The following is a 15,194-nucleotide window of genomic DNA, read 5'->3' on the forward strand; positions in this document are numbered from 1 at the left end:
CAGACCCAAAAATAACCTACCAAATCATGCCAAATAACACATAAAACCTAAAATAACAGTAACATATAGTAAAAGCAGGAATGATATGATGAATACACAGCCGATATAAAGTAGAAATACTTTTCTTCAATCATTGCTGCACTGTTCTCTGTAGCGAAAATCTCACGCAAGTGCCGTCGGCAGAAACATGGCGCAAGCGCTGTCCAGTAACCTTTAGGCTATGAAGCTGCCAAATCATACCAAATAACACGTAAAAATACACAGCCTATATAAAGTAGAAATAATGTACGTACAGTGTAGTATCACTTACCGGAATTGGGAAAACAGCGCCGAGCACACTGATGATGGAGTGTTAGGCTGAGTCGTCGGAGTTGGGGTGGCGCAGTGGCCCCCATCCTCCAGGCAGTGAACCGATATCGATCTGCAAAGAATGCAGCGGTCCAGCGGTAGCCGGGACGCGCCCAGCACATCTTTAAGAAAAAAGCCAAAACAAACAAGCTAATTAATTAGGTGCCGCCCGGCACGTAAATGTTGGCCCAGATCAGAGGCGAGGCAATGGGCAATCGCCTCTGATATGGGCAGACATTTACGTGCCAGGCGGCACCTAATTAATTAGCTTGTTTGTTTCGGCTTTTTTTCTTAAAGATGTGTTGGGTGCGTCCGGGCTACCGCTGCATTCTCCGCGAATCGGTATCTGTCCGGGGCCCGGAGATTGGTGTCGTGGGACACTGGGGTGTCATCTCGTCGTCTCTTTCCATCAGGGCAGGCAGGTCATCTTCTTCTATGTCTGCCTACCTTGATGTCGAAGGTTGAGGTTCGTCGGCTGATGTGGAAGGCTTGCTTGACTGCTTAGCCTCGCGCATTTTTAGATCATACAGTTCTTTGTAAGCACTCAAACCATCCTGCAATTATGCCCTAAACCGACGTACTCTTTCAAAATTAAAGTTGTACTTTATCATTGCAGCGAAAATCTCACGCAGTTGCTTAATGTTCAGTTCCTGGGTGACTTCACTTTTGGTCCATTCGCTACTGCATTCGGTTTCGATTGTTATCCTTTCCTCTTCCAATTGCATCAGCTCTTCATCTATCAGTTCTTGGTCATGGGATGCCAAAACCTCTTCAACGTCATCTTCATCAACTTCCACAAGCCAAATTCACTTCGTCCTTACTTCGTTCACCACAATCAAAACACTTAATTATGTCTAGTTTTACGCTAAGTGTAACACCCTTACAAGCTCTTTTAGGCTTTTCTGATACCTTAGAACTCATCTTGCTAACGACTGCTCGTAGGCACGTGTTTAAGCAATGCTGGCAAGAATGCAGTTCCGAATCTGGGGGAGAGCGGCTGCTCGGGGTGTGCGCTGCCATTTTTCCGTAACAGTGAAAACACCTTCTGTTAGCGAAAACAGGTAACTAATGTAGTTCTTTCATGACAGTGAGGTTTCGTAAAGAGAACGTTCGAAAAGCGGGGACAACCTGTATTAGGATTGTTACAAAGTAAACTTGTGTCTTGGATCTTAATAGTGTCTTTGTCTTGTTTTCCAGAAGCTGGTATCCTCTTAAGATTTTTATTGATAATTATTGATGGCCATCAGTTTTGCTGCCAGGCCACCTTTGGTATTCATTCTTAGTTGCCCACTGCAGCTTGAACTATTACAATTTATTTATTCAGAGATACCGCGCAAAATTGGCCCTTTGAGCTGCGCCGCCCAGCGATCCCCCGACTTAACCCTAACCTAATCGCAGGACATTTTACAATGACCAATTAGCCTACTGACCCGTACATCAATTGACTGTGGGAGGAAACCGGAGCACCCTGAGACAACCTATGCATTCCACAAGGAAGACGTAGAAACTCCTTACAAAGGATGCTGGGTTTAAATTCTGAACTCCGATACTCCGAGCTCATATTGGTCTTCATGCAGGAAATAAAACAGATGAATGTATTAGGTCATCTACGTTCTGTGGAGATGCCATCATAGAAAATAGATCCAATTGCAACAATGGGGAAATTTCAGTCATTTTTTTCCCCCCCAATAAATATGCATTTAAAATGAAACCACTTGGCCACTGAAAATCAGGGCTTTTACAAAAAAATGAAGTTGGTCAAATGGTTCCCTTTTTGAAGGCTATGATTTTGAAAGTATAAAAGCTTACTGTTTGTCAGTTAGTGATAGAAATTGGTTTCCTTCTGAATATTTCTTATGAGAGCAATCCATTAAAGCATCCATGGGGAGGTTCTGCAAAGGATATGGCAATTTGCAAAAGTTGACAGTTCACCTTATGAAATCGAAATCTTCAGAATTGCATTTATGAAAAAGCTAGTCAGCCATGATTGAATTATCTGAAGCACTCCCTCAGGTTGAGGATGCTTTGCTTCTACTCCATCTGTGTGGCCACTGAGAACGCTGATGAAGCTGATAAGGGATCTACAAACTTTGCTGCAGGTGGGATAAGCAGGTGCGCTGTGAGGTGGTGGTTTTGTGAAATGATGCTCATCTGTTTTCACTAGCCTTCTGAATACTGCTGAAGAAGAGACTGTTCTCGATGCTTTCTCATGTGTTCCCCCTCGATGTTAAAGTTCAAAGTAAATTTATTATTAAAGTATGCATATGTCACCAAACGGTATCCTGAGATTTATTTTTTGCAGGCATTCACAGTAGAACAAGAAATGCAATGGAATTAATGAAAAACTACACACAAATTCACACAAACAGGCAATGTGCAAAAGACAACAACAAATTTTAAAAAAAGAACCTATAAATAAATAGCTAGAACATGAGTTGTAGAATCCTTGAAAGTGAGTCTGTAGGTTGTGGAATCAGTTTGGTGTTGAGCTAAGTGAGGTTATCCACTTTGGTTCAAGAGCCTGATGGTTGAAGGGTAATAACTTCCTAAGCCTGGTCGTATGGAACCTGAGGCTCCCGTACCTCCTTCCCGATAGCAGCAGTGAGAGGAGAGCATGGCCTGAGTCGTGAGGGTACTTGATGAGGAATGCTGCTTTCTTGTGGCAACGCTCCTTGTGAATGTGCTCAGCGGTGGAGAGGGGTTTTCCTGTGATGGATTGGGCTGTATCCGCCACTGTTTGTAGGTTTTTTCCATTTTTGGGTATTGGCGTTTCCATGCCAGGTTGTGATGCAACCAGTCTGGATACTCTCCTCTTTATCTGAAGAAGTTTGTCAAAGTTTTAGATGACGTGCAGAATCTGCACAAACTTCTAAGAAAGTAGAACTGCTGCTGTGCCTGCTTTGTAATGGCACTTACGTGCTGGTCTCAGGACAGATCCTCTTGTATGATAATGCCACGGAATTTAAAGTTACTGACCCTCCCCATCTCCAATCCCCTAATGAAAACTGGCTTATGGACCCCTGGTTCCTATTCCCCCCCCCCACCCCAGTGTTAGGTCATTAGCCAGGAATTTCCACGGTCAAGGTCAGACTTGTCATGTGCACAAAACTAACTTGCAGCATTGTTGCAAGCACAAAACATCAGATAAGCATCGTTCAAGTGAAAAATCGTAAATTTAAAAGTATCCACATTTTGTTTTACAAGAAATAATAATCAGAACAAAAAAAGTCCATTGCAGTGATCAAATTGGTCATAGTGTTGCTATACTGAGGTAGTAAGTTTCCATAAATTCTGAGGATGTTCTCTTTCTTTCCAGTCCTGATGAATGGTTTCATTCTGAAACATCGACTGTTTTCTCCTTTCCAATTATAATTACAGCCTGTGTTGAAAATAGTTGCCAAAGATCAGATGGCACATTCATCAACGTTTCATTACTGCTATTTTCTGGGAGTTGTTGTTGGTTTGATCCAGTGCCTTGAGTCTTAGCCTCACTCTTTGATTTTCTGTCTGACAGTTTTGAGAACTTATCTTTCATATAATAATTCATCTATTGAAACCAATATTCTGGTTTTGAAGCTGCTGGTACTAGTTTTTCCAATCCTGGATTTTATAGGAACAAGCTACCATCTTGCATTTGGCTTCCTAGCTCAGTTGTTTTATCATTTTCCAGATGAAATTCATACTGTGGTTACATTTGGAAATCTGGCTTGAATTTTGATTTTTTGGGAGCTTTTTTTTGTTGAAGTTTCTGCTGAAACTTATTTTCACATTACTGTAAAATTGACAGTGACCTACCATTGGTTATGTTTTAGGATATAATAATTTTAACTATTAAAGCTATGCCTTTACGTATTTGAGAGTTATAACTTGGCATTCTGTTGATACAGTTGCAAATGAGCTGGTCACAAAATTTTTCTGAATTTCTTTAATCTTTCATGTGATTTTTGCTGAACTTAGGCAAATTGTGCTGAAAAAGAAACTTTGCAATCAAGTAGAAATCACAGACTCTGATCTTTTGTAAAGTACGTTCTATTCAGCAATAGTTATTGTCAAAATGTTGTTCTCTCCAATGCTGTTCCCTGCTATGAACTATTTTGGCAGAGCAGCAGTCAAAATGATGCACTTCCCAAAAATTTGGATACATTGTTTTTAACTGCACAGGCTCCTACCCAAGTTTGGGAGATTGCACTGATTGCTTTGAGCTGTACATCCTTCCAAATTTTAGCATGTTTATGCGTAAAACATTTTGTAATTTTATACTCGTCTCTTATAGGGACAGGATGATGCTGCTAAAATTAGAACAAGAAATCCTGGACTTCATCAGTGATGATAAGTGAGTAAAATTTTGGTGTCTCTGTTAGTATAAATAGTATTGAGTGTGGTGACCAACTTGTCCATGAAGTCAAACTCACGCTCTTATCATGCTGCAGACAGCTTTACATGTTCGCATTATTTCACATATTGTGTATGTAATGTTTTGCAAAGATGGTTTTGTATATTTTCACCTTCGGAGCTAAACTTTATTTGGAAAATACCGGTTCGTGTTTTTCATTTGTAAAAATAGGTACGAAATTTGTTTCTTATTTACTCAGGAGCTCTGTTTGAATGTGTAGTTAAAGCATGTAATTTTAGTACTTATTGTTGAACACAGTAATTTGAATTTTCCTGGAGATTCTATAACAGAATCTTATAAGATTATGGTTGTGTGGTGATGAGATGCAAGGTTTTTGAAGTAGTACATGCCGGCTCCATGCATTCACTTACACTTGCTGACATAGCAGCAGATTTCATGGTAATTTCTGATCCAAAGCACAGGACTTGCAGGTTCTTGGCACTGGAGTTTCAGGTAAAAGTGGGATGTCCTCGTTTGGGGGTGGTGAGGCATATGCAGGTAGGAATCTATTTGGCTCTCCTGTGTGGCAGCTGATGCTTTTCTGGTCTGGTCCAAAGAGAAATGCCCAGCAAGATCAAATTGTCCCATTGTCCTGGTAACCCTTCTAAAATGGAGAAATAAAACACTTATTTTTGTCTTGAAATGAAGTTGAAGAATTTCTTGGATAAATGGTGATGGAGTGTTGGTTAAATCTGGATAAAGTCTCCTGATGTTTTTCAAACTTCCCACAGCTATTGAAACAGTAAAGACCATAAGATATAGGAGCAGAATTAGGCCACTTGGCCCATCATGCCTGCTCCACCATTTCATCATGGCTCAGCTCCAATCTCCTGCCTTCTCCCTGTATCCCTTCACGCCCTGACTAATCAAGAAAACCACTAGTCATCGGCAGCCAATCAGAAAACGCTTCCTTTATTCCCACTCTTTGCCTCCTGCCAATCAGCCCCTGCTTTATCCATGCTAGAATCTTTCCTGTAATATCATGGGCTCTTAACTTATTAAGCAGCCTCATGTGTGGCACCTTGTCAAAGGCCTTCTGAAAATCCAAATACATAACATTCACCGATTCTCCTTTGTCTATCCTGCTTGTTATTTCTTCAAAAAATTCCAAAAGAGTTTTGTCGGGCAAGATTTTCCATTGAGGAAACTATGCTGACTATTCCCTATTTTAACATGTGCCTCCAAGTACCCAGAGACCTCATCCTTAAGAATCTACTCCAACATCTTCTGAAGCACTGAGGTCAGACTAACTGGCCTATAATTTCCTTTCTTCTGCCTTTCTGCCTTCTTGAAAAGTGGAGTGACATTTGCAATTTATCAGTCCTCCAGAGCCATGCCAGAATCCAGTGATTCTTGAAAGATCATTGCTAATGCTTCCACAATCTCCTCAACCACCTCTTTCAGAACCCTGGGGTGTACACCATCTGGTTCAGATGACTTGTCTACCTTTAGATCTAACAGTTTCCAGGAACCTTCCCCATAGTAATGGTAACTTCACACACTTCTGCCCTGACACTATTGAACTTCCGGCATATTGCTAGTGTCTTTCACAGTGAAGACTGATGGAAATTTTAAGAAACCTGTAGTCCTCCTAATAATTAGCTACAGTTGAGAAAGAATTGTTAGTTAGGACAATTGCCATCCACCAAAACACTATGCAGCCTCCTTATTGAGCTTTGTCAAGTGCTTTAAGCAGCAATTAGTCCCTATTATTCCTAATGTAATTTTCAGTTTCTTACCAAAATGGTGTCTTGAGTTAAATTGTTATTTCTAATTTTAAAAAAGCATTTTAGCTACCTCAAGTCAATTGGTATTTAAAATATTTGAGTAAACTTGCCCTCCTAAGCTGAACCTAAGTTGTTCAATTATTTTTTTTAGTCTTTGCTTTTAATGTAGCCATTTTTATTCCTGATGGCATCAACCATATATACATGTCATCCATTCAAAGGCACATTGAAACTAAACTCTGTCTTCCATTATGGTGGCCAGCTCTGCATAGTTAGAACTTATACTTTACACAACTAGTTACTGCACAGATTCTGTATTTCTGTCTTTCAAAGTTGCATTAAAATCCCATAACAGTATCTTCTTTCTCCATTCCTGCATTTAATCTTTGCATTATTTTCTCGAGTTGATGCATCACCGTCAGTCAGTTTGTAAAGCACTGTTAAAAACAGATGCATAAGCCTTTGAATTAAACAATGCCTGTTTTATACGCAATTAACAGATAAAAGAAGGTAGCTGTTTCCAATAATTTACTGTTAAAAGTTATTTTTTTGTTTTTCTATTGTGCCAAGTGAAATTGCAGGATCATATCAATATGTGCTCATTGCAGAATTAAATACGAAAGCACATAAAGCAGGATCCTATTATAGTGAGGTTTGGGTCTGCAGCTTAGAGTTGAGTGCCAAATCAGAGATGCTTTACATTTGTCGACTCTTTTTTCATTTTGCTTTTGACTTATTTCTGCTTCAAGCTAATGAAAGTGTTATAGTGTGAAATCAAGTTCAAGTTTATTGTCAACTGACTGTACATATATACAACCAAATGAAATGATATTCCCCCAGACCATGGTGCACCCACAAAACATATATTACACACAGCACGTAAGACAAAATACTACTATAAATAATTTAATAAAATTATTTCAAAATGCATGTAGTGTGCAACACAGTACAGTAAATAGTTCGCTATCCTAGTGACAAGACCTTGGTAGTAGCAGGCTATTATTCTCAGCCTGAGGGATAAAGCTTGTCTGGCAGTCCAGTCAAGACTTAAATATTGTAATGAGAATCAAATAGTGCAGGAAGTAATGATATGGAGGATTAATTGTTTCTTGCAAAATACTGAGGATGCTGGGAAGCTGAAAAACAGTTCCTGTAAAAGCTCTACCCATCAGGCAGTATCTGTGGAGAAAGGAAGACATGAATGGTCATCAATTGAAATGTTAACTCTAGTTCTTTCTCCACAAATGCTGCCAGACTTGCTGAGAATCCCTGTCATTTTTTTTTGCTTGTATTATTTTCTTTTAGCAATAATAATCAGACTTGGTAACAGAGCGAGGAATAGCTTTGTGGTGGGGTGGGGGGAAGGACTAGGATTTGTATTGCACCTTATCACATCCCAAAAACCTTTCACCCCTTTTGACATACTTAAAGCGTTGTTGCACGTACTACTATTGCCCTTAAAATATTGTGAAACTTGCTGCAAATAAGTACGTAATGGTATGGTTTTCACTCAAAAGCAAGTTAACTCATAACCAGTGTAGTTCTCAAAGGAGGAGAACTTATTGCCATTTTAAGGGTAGCAGCGGTATAGGCAACAATGCTTTAAGTACATGCCAAAGGGGTGAGAGGTTTTTGAGGGGTGATCAGGATAGTGGAAAATCGCTTTATGGCTAACGTAGAGCGGAGAGAGCACCAAAGTTCTCTGAGAAAGACTTTGAAGTACTAGTGAATAAAGTGCATGCAAGGGAGGTGAAAGTGTGCAGTGGAGCAGTGCTACAGAAGGACAACCATTGACGATGTTAGATTAGATTATGAGGACACTCAGTCCTTGTTTATTGTCATTTAGAAATGCATGCATTAAAAAATGATACAATGTTCCTCCAGAATGATAGCACAAGAAACACAGGACAAACCAAGACTAAAACTGACAAAACCACATAATTATAACATATAGTTACAACAGTGCAAAGCAATACCATAATTTGATAAGAGCAGACAATGGGCACGGTAAATAAAGTCTCAAAGTCCCATTAGCCTCATCATCTCACGCAGATGGTAAAAGGGAGAAACTCTCCCCGCCGTGAACCTCCAAGCACCGCAAACTTGCCGATGCAGCACCATTGGAAGCACCCAACTGCAGCAGACCTGAGTTCGTCCGAAAACTTCGAGCCTCTGACCAGCCCCTCCGACACAGCCTCTCTGGGCACCATCCTCTGCTGAGCGCTTCGACCCCGCCCCGGCCGCCAAGCAACAAGCAAAGCCGAGGACTCGGGGCCTTCCCCTCCAGAGATTCTGGACCACACAGTAGCAGCAGCGAAGCAGGCATTTCACAAGTTTCACCAGATGTTCCTCCGTGCTCTCAAGTCTGTCTCCATCAAATCAGGATTGTGCACGGCACCCTACTTGACAAATAACAGACATCACCACCGGAGTGGCTGCTGCGAGCTGCATTGCGCCACCATCTTCTCCTCTCCACGATGTGAAGCTGATATGAATTACTCTCTAAAAGTTAAATGATGAGATTTACTTTCTTATTTTTTGTTTTCTCTCCTGTCCTTCTTTTCTATCACCAGCCCACTCCCATCTCCCCTACATAACCCTTACCACACAGACACAGCCCAACACATGCCCCACATGAGGGTGGTCTATATATGCTCATAAAAAAATGGTTACATGCAGCATATTTTCCATTGAGGCAGTAGCTGCCAAGAAGCTGGACTAAAAGGTCCTCCCCATTGGGCAGATGGACCAGTGTCACCCATAAGATCATAAGTGAGTTTGAGTTCCTCAATAGTTAAATTCTGGTACACTTGAACATGTTGGGAGGTCTCTGAACAGTTTCCAGTGAACTTTAGAATTGTCTTGTGCAGTATCCCATTGTAAACTGAGTGGCCCTTTTAGTCATCTCTGAATTGTGAACTCAATGACTTGTTTTTTGTGGCTGTTTAACGTCAGTGTTTTCCTGGATTTGGGAGCTCAAGTGAGCAGAGCTAGTCTATTAATGTCATTGGGTGCAAGCCAGATGTTAGAAAATTGTCAGCCAAGTAGCATGGATCCTGATCCACTGCCCAGTTCACCTCAGTGATTGATGCAATTTTTCCCTGGAATTGACCATCAGCAAATTTACTCTAGCTAACATTGATTTTAGTTCATACGGTGCTGAGAAAAGAAAACAGTGCTATGCAATCAATTTGTTGGCATTCAGGTGCAATTAATTACTTTTTGAGTCTAGCCACTTTTGATACATGATCAATTTGGTAGCTAGTTTGTACAACAAAACTAGATAAATTACCAGTTGAGATAAAATACTAGAAATATTCAGCATGTCAGGCAGCATCTGTAGAAAGAAAAGCAATTGACCTTTTAGGTCAAAGATCCTTTTTTCTTTGACCTGAATTTTTCAACATTTTCTGTTTTTAAATTCAGATTTCCAGTATCTTGAGTTTTTAAAATATTTTCGTTTGGTCTGGTTTGCTAGTGAATAAAGTAGGAATATTGGTGCTTTGGAATAGTATCATAGAACCTTCTACTTTTACAACAGATAGTATATCATTCACAGAATGACATCTCTGAAGAAGCTTGTATCTCAAAACCCTTCATTGGTTAAAAATTTATGAAAATTATATAACGTTTTCCTTTTTACTCTTGTTAAAAGTCCACTATCTAAATAAGGAAAGTTTCTGGTTCAGCTTCATACCTAACTTTTCATGATTCTGTTATTTTTAGTAATCAATACAAGAAATTTCCTCAGATGACTTCCTACCACAGAATGCTGTTACACAGGGTAGCTGCATACTTTGGAATGGATCACAATGTTGACCAAACTGGGAAAGCTGTTATAATCAATAAAACAATAAATACAAGAATGTAAGTATATTATAAGTTGTTATTTATTTAGTATGCTGTTTCTTAGTGAAATCCTGATAGATGTGATTAGACTAATAAGTTGACTATTCCCACGCCCTTTTTTTTATTATTGGTCTAATAATATCACAATTTCTGTCGCTTTAAACATTCACACAAAAATGGCCATTTGCTTACATCATCCAAAAGAAGGTATTCCCTAACACTTTGTTTTAATGTCAATTTCAAAGTTGCCAGTCATAGCAATTTAAATCCTCTGTTTATCTTGACCAGATACAGTTCAACACATCTTCCATTAACCGCTCATATATTCAGCCCTTTCTTCTACTTCGACAGTTTTTGGGAGCTCTTGTACATGCTGTGCTTCAATCTTTGTGCCTAGTTCACATCTCTCCTGATTTTACACTTTCAGTCATTGGCTTAAAAGGTGCATTTTTTAAAGAGGATTTCCACATCTGTTTGTCTGCCTTTGTTGTGAGGAATTGTGAAAATAGAGACACAGGATAAAACTTATTAACCAGTAGACCTGAACCAGTTGTCTTTCTCTCCTTTCTGTAATAACCTATCCACAGATTCCCAATTTCCAGCCTCTTTGGTAACAGCATTTGGTGAAATATGCCAGAAAAAAAAGCAAATTGTGCAAATAAGAGTAAGCCAGTAACGTTCAGAACTGAAGTTCATGCAAGTGAGGCAACACCCACGAAGCCAGTCATCACTGCAGCTGATTAAGGATCCCATTAGTTGCAGGCTACAGCCTCAGTTCAGAGCACCAAGCTGAACCGGTCCATCCCCAACACCCCGACTTTTTCCATCTGGCCCGGCACTTAAGTCATCCATACCTCAGGCCATTCCTTGCTCTCAGACCCAGCCCCTACTGCTTCGATACACTCTCTGACCTAAGCTTGGGCCCCGCTGCCTCGACTTTGCATCGCCACCATTCTGCTGCACTGAATCACCTCCAGGTCCAAGTGCTATGACATTGATGAAAATAAATGGGACCTTGTGTAAGATGGGGAAAAGGGAGTGAAATTTTGAATGAGCTGAAGTTTAGAAGCCAAGGGATGGGAGGCCAATTAAGGAAGCAATGGAATAATTACTTTTGGAAATAACAGCATACTATAGATGAGGCAGGTGGGGTTAATTAGGGACAAGAGAAAATCTGCAGCTGCTGAAAATCCAAGCAACACATACAAAATACGGGAGGAGCTCAGCAGGCCAGGCAGCATCTATGGGGAAAAAAGGAAGGGTCTTGGCCTGAAACGTCAACAGTACTTTTTTTCCCCATTGATACTGCCTGGCCTGCTGAGTTCCTCCAGCATTTTGTGGGGGTTAATTAGGGACAGCGTTTAGTGGTGTCATGTGAATAGTGGTCTTTATGATTAAATGTAGAAACAGTAGGACATTCAACCCATTAAGCCTGGTTGAGGGGTTGGGGTTGCAAATGCAGTAGCATGAGATGCCAGAATTACATTTTATCAGCCAGAGACAGTACCTAGGAAGAAGAACATAATCAGAAAGAATCATAATCAGACTGAGCTTTCCAGTGTTTAAATGAAAGCTGACAGTTCATTATTTAAAGATTTTCTTTTTCTTCAATGTAGACCAGAGCAGAGGTTTTCAGACCATATAAAAGATGAGAAGAGTATGGATTTTCAAAAGAGATTTATCTTGAAAAGAGATGACACAAGTCTAGACAAGGATGACAACCAGGTGAGTTCATGCATGGTGTAGCATTCATTTACAGAAAAGATTAAAGAAAAAGAACAGCACTCACTCCCATCAAAGTGAAACAGTGGTGCAATTGATTTAATTCATTTATCTCAGACATTCTGAACCTGGTGAACTTACAACTACACTTATCTGAACTTCTGACTTTTATGGTTAAAGGGCAGTAACGTGGTGGCAGAAAGATAAGTGTCACCATATCCTGCAAAGCTAAAAAGCCATTGACCAATCCTGAGAGGAAATTTCTACAGTAATTTTTTACATAAAAAACAAGTATGTACTAAATGCCAAGAATCTGATAAAACACTCCTTGAAATGTTAATCTAATATTTTTCACCTGCAGTTGTATTCATTTGCAGATTTTGTTTCAGAATTTTCTACTTAAAGGGATCATGTTTTGAGAGTGTACTATAATAACTTTTTTATTATTGGTCTTAAGCTAACTTCATTAATGGCATTAACTGAACCTCTTCAAATAAATATTGAAGACATGTTCTGTTGCTTTTTGTAGGACTGTAGAGAATAGCAGGTTGGCATTAAGAATAATAGCGAAATCAAACCTACAAATGACAATAGTGTAGGTTAAGAATTTCAGAAACAGTAAACTTGATAGTGAAATGGACAGAAATGTGACAATAGAAGTAATAGGTAAAAGGTGGGGGTTGAAACTTATTTTTGAATTGGGAGGGTTTTAAAAACAGCTTTCCAGGCAAAAGGAAATGCAATTGGTCATAATACCATAAGATTATAGGAGCAGAATTGGGCCATTTGACCCATTGAGTCTGCTCCACCATTTCATCGTGGCTGATCCAATTTTCCTCTCAGCCCCAATCTCCCCTTATCCCTTTGTGCCCTGAGCAATCAAGAATCTATTAACCTCTGCCTTAAATATAATGTGTATAAATACTTGCCCTCCACAGGTGCCTGTGGCAAAGAATTCCACAGATTCAGCACTCTGGCTAAAGAAATTTCTCCTCAACTCCATTTTATAAGGATGCCCCTCTATCCTGAGGCTGTGTCCTCTGGTCTTGGACTCTCCCACCATAGGAAACATCTTCTCCACATCCCCTCTATCAAGGCCTTTCACCATTCGATAGGTTTCAATAAGGTTCCCCTTTCCCCTACCCGCTTCTTCTGAATTCTAGTGAATATAGGATCAGAGCCTTCAAACGCTCTTCATATGATGAGCCATTCAATCCTGAAATAATTTTTGTGAATTCCCTTTGAAACCTCTCCAGTTTCAGTACATCCAAGGGACCCAAAACTGCTCACAATACTCCAATTGAGGCCCTCACTAGTGTTTTATAAAGTTTCAACATGACATTCTTGCTTTTATATTCTAGTCTTCTTAAAATGAATGCTAAGGCCTCACCACAGACTCAACCTGCAAATTAACCTTTAGGGAATCCTTCACAGAAACTCCCAAATCCCTTTGCACCTCAGATTTTTTTGTATTTTCTCTCCAATTACAAAATAGCCAGCCCTTTCATTTCTTCTACCAAAGTGTATGACCATACACTTCCCGACACTGTATGCCATCTGCCACTTCTTTCAACGTTCTCCTAATCTTAAGTCCTTTTGTAGTGTTTCCACTTCCTCAAAACTATCTGCCTTTTCACTTATCTTCATATTGTCTGCAAACTTTGCAACAAAACCGTCAATTCCATCATCCAAATCATTGCCATTTCACGTAAAAAGAATAGGTCCCAACACAAACCCCTGTGGAACACCACTAGTCACTGGCAGCCAACCAGAAAAGGCTACCTTTATTCCCACTCTTTGCCTTCTGCCAGTCAACCACTGCTTTACCCATGCTAGAATATTTCCTGTAATACCATGGGCCTGTAGCTTGTAAAGCAGCCTCATGTGTGGCACCTTGTCAAAGGTCTTCTGAACATTCAAGTACACAACATCAACCGATTCTCTTTTGTCTATCTTGCTTGTTATTTCATCAAAGAATTCCAAAAGATTTTTGTTAGGCAAGACTTTCCCTTGCAGAAGCCATGCTGACTATGACATATTTTATCGTGTGCCTCCAAGTACACTGAGACCTCATCTTGATTCTTGAAAAATCATTACTAATGCCTCCACAATCTCTTCATCCACCTCTTTCAGAACCCTGGGGTGTACACTATCTGGTCCAGGTGACTTATCTACCTTCAGACCTTTCATTTCCCAAGAACCTTCTCTCTGGTTATGGTAACTTCACACACTTCATAACCCCTGATACGTGGACCTTCTACTGTATAGCTAGTGTCTTCCACAGTGAATATTGATACAAAATTCTTATTCAGTTCATCTGCCATCTTGTTGTCCCCCATTATTACCTCTCCAGCATCGTTTTCCAGCGGTCCGATATCCGTTCTTGCCTCTTTTACACTATATGTATCTGAAGAAATATCTGGTCTCCTCTTTAATAGTATTGGCTAGCTTAATTTCGTATTCCATCTTTACATTAATGACTATTTTAGTTGCCTTCTATTGGTTTTTAAAAGCTTCCCAATCCTCTTAACTTCCCACTATTAAATACCCTCTCTTTGGCTTTTATATTGGCTTTGATTTCTCTTGTTAGCCACGGTTGTGTCATCTTTCCTTTAGAATACTTCATCCTCTTTGGAATGTATATATCTTGTGCCTTCTGAATTGCTTCCAGAAATTCCAGCCATTGCTGCTCTGCCATCATCCCTGCCAGTGTTCTTCTCCAATCAATTCTGGCTAACTCCTCTCTCATGCCTCTGTAATTACCTTTACTCCACTGTAGTACTGATATAACTGACTTTAGCTTTTCCTTCTCAAATTTCAGGGTGAATGTGATCATGTTATGATCACTTGCCCTGAAGGATTCTTTTACCTTAAGCTCTCTAATCAATTCTGGTTCATTGCACAACACCCAATCCAGAACAGCTGATCCCCTAGTGGGCTCAACTATGAGCTGCTCTAAAAAGCCATCTTGTAGGCACTCTAAAATTCCCCCTCCTGAAATTCAGCACCAACCTGATTTTCACAATCTACCTACATATCGAAGTCTCCCATGACTATTGTAACTTTTACCTTTTGGCATGCATTTCGATCTCCTGTTGTAATTTGTAGGCAGATCCTTACTACTGTTTGGGGGTCTGCATACAACTCCCACCAGG

General features: G+C 40.0%; 1 protein-coding gene across 6 annotated transcripts in view; it reads left to right on the top strand.

Annotated features, from left to right (window-relative positions):
* The window catches only part of LOC140191759 (R3H domain-containing protein 2), a 274,246-nt gene that overhangs the window by 144,048 nt on the left and 115,004 nt on the right, over nt 1-15,194 (top strand). For all 6 annotated transcript variants that reach the window (XM_072249472.1, XM_072249476.1, XM_072249470.1 and 3 more), the window contains 3 exons: nt 4,622-4,681; nt 10,195-10,335; nt 11,934-12,042. In XM_072249472.1, the coding sequence (XP_072105573.1) occupies nt 4,622-4,681; nt 10,195-10,335; nt 11,934-12,042 (310 nt within the window). The remainder of the gene's footprint in view (nt 1-4,621; nt 4,682-10,194; nt 10,336-11,933; nt 12,043-15,194) is intronic.

The sequence above is a fragment of the Mobula birostris genome, chromosome X, assembly GCF_030028105.1.
Source record: "Mobula birostris isolate sMobBir1 chromosome X, sMobBir1.hap1, whole genome shotgun sequence".
Lineage (NCBI taxonomy): Eukaryota > Metazoa > Chordata > Chondrichthyes > Myliobatiformes > Myliobatidae > Mobula > Mobula birostris.